We start from the raw sequence: 5,618 nt of genomic DNA on the forward strand, positions 1-5,618 counted from the left end.
GGGATGTCTTTCCAAGGGCAGAAGATGTGCCACCAGGTACAAAGTCTGCTGGTGACAATTTTGGGTCATCTCACTGGCCATGACAGGACACAACTTCTGTCATTTCTGGTGTTATTTCCCTCAATAATTTTATCATGGAATCCCAGACTGGTTTGGGTTGAAGAGGACCTTAAAGCCCATCCTCTTCCACCCCCTGCCATGGGCAGGGACATCTCCCACTATTCCACGGTGCTCCAAGCCCTGTCCAGCCTTGTGGGTTTCTTGTAGCCATAGGCACAGTCTCATCCATGCTCAGAGAGTAGATTTAGATGGGATATTGGGAAGAAATTCTTCCCCGTGAGGGAGGTGAAGCCCTGGCACAGGGTGCCCAGAGCAGCTGTGGCTGCCCCTGGATCCCTGGAAGTGTCCAAGGCCAGGCTGGACAGGGCTTGGAGCCCCCTGGGATAGTGGAAGGTGTCCTGAGGTGAGAGCAGACACCCACAAAGCAAATGCTCCCAGAGTTGCCTGGATGTGGGTCCATCTCTATCCACAGGCATGTCCTGGAGGGCACAGGAGGGGTGAGGACGCAGGAAAATATTCCCTTGTGTCATGCTCCTGCTCCAACAGTGACTAGCACTTGGCTTGGCACCACCTGGCCTTACACTAGGGTGACTTTGGGGGAGCACAGGGCAAGGAGGAGCCCCTTGCCTGAACAGAGGAGCACACCAACCCTGTGTGCAGAGGGCTCCCTTCTCCTGCTGAATCCCAAATTCTGAGCTGCAGCCGGATCAGCAGCTGCTGTGTTTGCAGGAGATAGCATTGTGCACATGGCAAACATTGGATGACGGAGACAGATCCCCACCTTTCTGCTCCTGAGTTAAAACCAGCTGTTCAGAGAGACTCAGTGGAGATCTGCAAGCTGGGCTTCTCTTTAGGGAATGGGGTGGATTGGCATTTTCCTGGGAAAGAGAGTATCTGGAAGGGGATTGCTCACTGGGAGCCCTGTTGGGATTAAATGGGATTTTTGCACAGCGTGACATGGGTGACCACCTCATGTCCATTGGAATCCATTTATTTAAGAAGGATTTGGGAACCTGGAGGACCCTCCCTATCCTTCCTTGGTGTCTCAGCATCCCTTTTCAAGGCACACTTTCTACAGCCAGGATTGACCTGGGAGGATGGGGCAGAGCAGCCACTTCCTGGCAGCACACAAAGTAAAAGTGTGGGAGCACAAACCTTTGGAAAATGTGACTCATTTTTCAGGGAGAAGTGAGCTCAGAGGAGTGGTGGTTTGTGAACTCTTTTATTTTCACTCATACTGAAGTCCCTCTCAAAAACGTAGGGTGTAAAGTCCATGTGAGGAAAACACCAGGAAAAGACACTGGTTTGGGTTTCTCCTCTTTTGACCCGGAGGCTCCAGTCCAAAGTCTGTTGTGCTTCCAAATTTTCTGACGTGGGAAGCTGCCGCTAGTTCCAAGAGAAGCAGAGTCAACATTTCTCCTGGGATGTCATCCCTGTCTTTAGGAACTTTTGCCTTGGAGAAGCTTGTGAACAGGCTCAAAGTCTGTCGGATTTGGGAAGGTTTGGTCCATGAGCACCTATCAGGAAACAGAATGAGGCAAAGGAGTCCTTGGAGGCCACATCTGATGGGTACCCACCACCATTCTCAGCATCCCAAGGGAATAGGAACGGTGGTCATGGAAAGTTCTTTCTTTCTCCTACAAAGCCGGATACCAACCAAGTGGGATTCGTGTTTGGCTGGAAGGGTCACCGCTCTCCTCATTGCTCCATGTCACTCAACCTCCTCAGGGCCTGGGAGATCCCTGTGCTTGGCATTCTGGATCAGGTCCTCGTAGGTGCTGGGGCAATAGGTTTTGTAGAGTTTCTCAGCCAGGGTGTTGCTGCCGGCCACCACGACCTTGCGGTTGCGGTTCATGAAGTTCCACAGGTGCAGCGCGTAGGAGTGGTTGAAACTGGGGCTTTTATCCCACACCTGGTAGTACCGGCTCCAGGCTGGGTATGGGATGGGGTAGAAACGCTGGGGGTTGAGGAAGGAGATGTTCTGGCAGCTGTGGTCCTCGGTGCCTTGGAAATCTGTCAGGTTGCAGAGGGTTTTGAGCATCCTGGTCATCAAAAAGGGGCCCTGGTTGCCCCAGATGTTGCCGTTGTACTTGAGAACGAAGTTCTCCATGCAGTCCCAGATGAACTTGTGGCGGGCAGGGAAGCCGAAGATCCCGTTGCTGGAGAAGCGCGACTTCTGCGCGGCCAGGAAGCTCTGCTGGGGGATGGGCCGGATGGAGATGACATCCGTGTCCATGTAGATGCCCCCGTACTTCCAGATGAGCGCCAGTCTGCTGGCGTCCGAGCTGACGTGCACCCAGTTCTTCTCCTGCTCCGGGACCACCTGCGGAGTGGGAAAGGTGGGATGTGATGCCGCAGGCAGGGAACGGATCCAACCCATCCACGGGGCTGCAAATGGCACTATAAACCCTCACCTGCACTGCTGCAAATGTCACTGACAGCTCTGGCTGCCTCCAGCCATTGGGTTTTACTGGGATAAGATAAGGAGCTGGAGCAGAGCAGCACTTTGTTAGCATTAGGAATGCAGGAACATTTCCCAGGTGGTTTGATGGCACCTACAGTGTTAACCCAATGCCACCATGAGTCATTCCCTGCTATTTCAGAGGGACACAACCCACTTAACACACTCCCAGATCCCTCCCAGCTCTTTGAACCAGGCTGGAGTCTTTTCATCGGCATTTGTTGGCATTTGGAGTAATTTTTTTCTCAGGATAAGAAAGACTTTGGAGGAAATCTGCCTGCCCTGCCCAAGCAGTTTGACCAAAGCTACTTGTGGGAAGTTTGCCCAAGGAACTTTTTCTAAGGTGGAGCTCACCAGATCCCACCTTGGCTTTGCATGTTGCTGCTATAGAACCTGAAATCTCTCCCCTATCTCTTATCTCCTGCAGGCTCCGTCAGAGTGAGGCAGCTCTATCAAGTGCTCAGGCAGCACATTTTGTTCAACCAGCTTCTGTTGGGGAAGATTATTAAGGCTGTTTGCTCAAAACACGTCTGCAATCTATTTTTACCGATGTTTCCTTTGCCAAAAAATCCGATTCTCCAGATAAGGCCAATCACGTATGCCATAAACAGAGAGATGAATACACAGCAGAACACGGCCAAAGCGAATCTGTTCCCAGCCAAAACAATGAAAGTCACTAATTTCACACAGTCCTGCATTCCTCATTCCTTTTAAAGCCTTTTCCCACCCCTAGTTATAACTCTTTTCCTGTTTTCCACTTGTTTTAACACTCACCTGGTTGTACCACTGGAGCAGAGGGGTCTCCTGGAAGACGGTTTCCATCTGGAGAGGGAAAAGGAAGACATTCTTCATGGAAGACAAGAGGGAGAAGGCTGCATAGCTGGTGTTCATGTCCAAGGCTGTCTCGTTGTTGAGTCCCCTCATGAAGAGGATGATGGGCCTGTCCTGGTAAATCCGGGCAGCGGATTCCACGGAGCACGACACCAGCGGGGGCGGCTCCAGGCGCTCCGTCGTCTCCAGGAAAATTATGCTTTTCCCAAGGTTCAGCACCTGCTCAGGTGTCAGGTAGTGCTGGGCCATGGGCAAGTAGGAGAAGACACAGCTGGACAAGAGGGAGATCTCGTACAAAATGCCCGAGACAAAGCAGAAACAGAGGCATATCTGGATTTTCCTCAACATTCTTTCTTTCCTGGAGCGTTTGGGGGCATGCCTCCGACATGGGTGCTAAGGAGAGACAAGGAACAGCAAAAGGAGGAGCCAGTTATTGCTCAGCAGGACTGGGAAATGGAGGGATGTGGCTTTGGATAGTGAAAGGCGAAGGCAGCTTGGTGACAGGCCTGGTGACAATCCCTCTATGGGTACAGAGGGCTCTTCCCCCCAGGATGAAGATCTGGGGTCCCACCTCCTTGGCCCCACCCAGACAGGGGGAACCAGGAGAGGTCTTGGAGAAGGGATGGGCAGCTGTGTCCCATGGTGCAGGCATGGGCTTGGCAGAGAGGGAAAGACCCACAGAGAGCAGGTGGGAAGGGTCACCATGGCAAGGCAAGGAGCCCCAAGACCATCCATGGGGCAGACTGGTGTGGGAAACTGTTCCCAAGTACTGCAGTGCCATTCCAATATGTGCTTGTCCCAGGGAATCTGTGAAGCCAAATGTGCCCATGGAATTAGCTGCCCAAGGAGACTGTGAGTGTCACAGGGGGAAGGTTGGGATTTCAGTTTGGGATGTATCACCCAGAGCTAAAACATCAGCATTTTTCCCAGGCTTTTTTCCAGTCCATCCCTTCTGCTGACACTTCAGCTGTGAGGGATGAGAGGGATTTGAGTCCTGCGGGGACGGAGTCTTGTGATGGACCAGAGAGAAGCAGATGAGGATAGAAAGTGGATGGTTTCATACAAGGAAGGAATTACAACCTACCTGGATTATAGTCCTGACAAATCTACATTTCCAGCACCTTTTCTTGCCCTGGTGGTGACTGTTGGACTCCTGCAAAGCCCAGCTCCCTGGTGAGGACACCCAAACCTTCTGGAGCATGCAAAGGGATTTCTGGAGGTACGAGAATGGAGCACGGGGGAAAACCAGCTCTGCTGCTGGCTCAGGCTCAGTCCCAGGAAAGGCGTGGGATCCACCTATAAGGACAAAGAAGGGACATGTTTGGTGAGACCACCTTGTGCCTGGCACAGCTCCCCCCTCCCAATCCCAGCAGCACATGAGGCCATGCAGCCACGGGGAGTTCCTGCTGGTAAAAGGCAGGATGGAATGGAATCTGCACTGCACTGTCTGCTGGCACAAGGAAATTCCCTCCTGAAATCACACCTGGTTGCACCTGAGTGGCCCTGCAGGGACCAGGAGCCAGGGTCCAGCAGAGAGGACATAGCTGGAATGACAACCCAAAGTCCAAGAGGCCCTGAAAGTGCCCAGTGCTTGAATGATTGAAGGGAATGGCAGGAAACACAGCTCTGTGTGCTGGGATAATTAATGAGCCTCATTCCATGTCACCCTTCCAGCATACAGATAAGTCTGGAGAGGAGCAAGCCCCATGGAAATTCCCTGCCAGTGCTGAGCTTGTGCTTGGAGCTGTGGCAGCTCCCGATCCATTTCTCAAGAGCTGTATCTCATCAAATTAAATATTAAAGCAGCGACTGTTCCCATCAGTGCTGCTTCCCATGCTGCATAACAGATTTTGTTGTTTTCCATTCCAGCTGCACAGGGTTTCTCATCATATCCTGGGTTCCCAGGACAGCACAGGAGTTTGGGAAGAAATTTTTGGGTGTGAGGGGGAGGAAGCCCTAGCACAGGGTGCCCAGAGAAGCTGTGGCTGCCCCTGGATCCCTGGAAGTTCTCAAGGCCATGATGCAGCAAGCTAGGTTAGTGGAAGGTGTCCCTGCCCATTGGAGGGGTGGCACTGGATGAGCTTTAAGTTCCCTCCAACACAAACCTTTCTTGGATTCCATATTCTATGTTAATTTTTCCAACCCCATTGCCAGTTTCTCTCATTGTCCCCGCACTCTGCTGTGAGTGGCAGCACCTGGGGCCTCACTGCAGATATGGAATTTGAGCGGAAGACAGGGAATGGAGAGCAAATATCCGCGGTTTGGA

General features: G+C 52.3%; 1 protein-coding gene across 1 annotated transcript; it reads right to left on the bottom strand.

Annotated features, from left to right (window-relative positions):
• Positions 1-1,771: 1,771 nt before the first annotated feature.
• On the bottom strand, positions 1,772-4,622 carry A4GNT (alpha-1,4-N-acetylglucosaminyltransferase). Its single transcript, XM_041486791.1, has 3 exons — positions 4,437-4,622; positions 3,296-3,745; positions 1,772-2,383 (listed from the first exon to the last, which is right to left on the bottom strand). Exons 1-3 carry the CDS (start codon positions 4,551-4,553, stop codon positions 1,772-1,774), a joined length of 1,179 nt encoding a protein of 392 aa, XP_041342725.1. The 5' UTR covers positions 4,554-4,622.
• Between the last annotated feature and the right edge of the window lie 996 nt (positions 4,623-5,618).

This window comes from Pyrgilauda ruficollis, unplaced genomic scaffold (genome assembly GCF_017590135.1).
Source record: "Pyrgilauda ruficollis isolate IOZ18807 unplaced genomic scaffold, ASM1759013v1 scaffold79, whole genome shotgun sequence".
Lineage (NCBI taxonomy): Eukaryota > Metazoa > Chordata > Aves > Passeriformes > Passeridae > Pyrgilauda > Pyrgilauda ruficollis.

Excerpts from the sequence above, each read along its gene's own strand:
- A4GNT (XM_041486791.1), bottom strand. The coding sequence starts at position 4,553 with ATGCTCCAGAAGGTTTGGGTGTCCTCACCAGGGAGCTGGGCTTTGCAG. Across the intron at positions 3,746-4,436 it reads TTGTCAGGACTATAATCCAG|CACCCATGTCGGAGGCATGC; the intron begins GTAGGTTGTAAT and ends GTCTCTCCTTAG. Across the intron at positions 2,384-3,295 it reads TGCTCCAGTGGTACAACCAG|GTGGTCCCGGAGCAGGAGAA; the intron begins GTGAGTGTTAAA and ends CCCACTCCGCAG.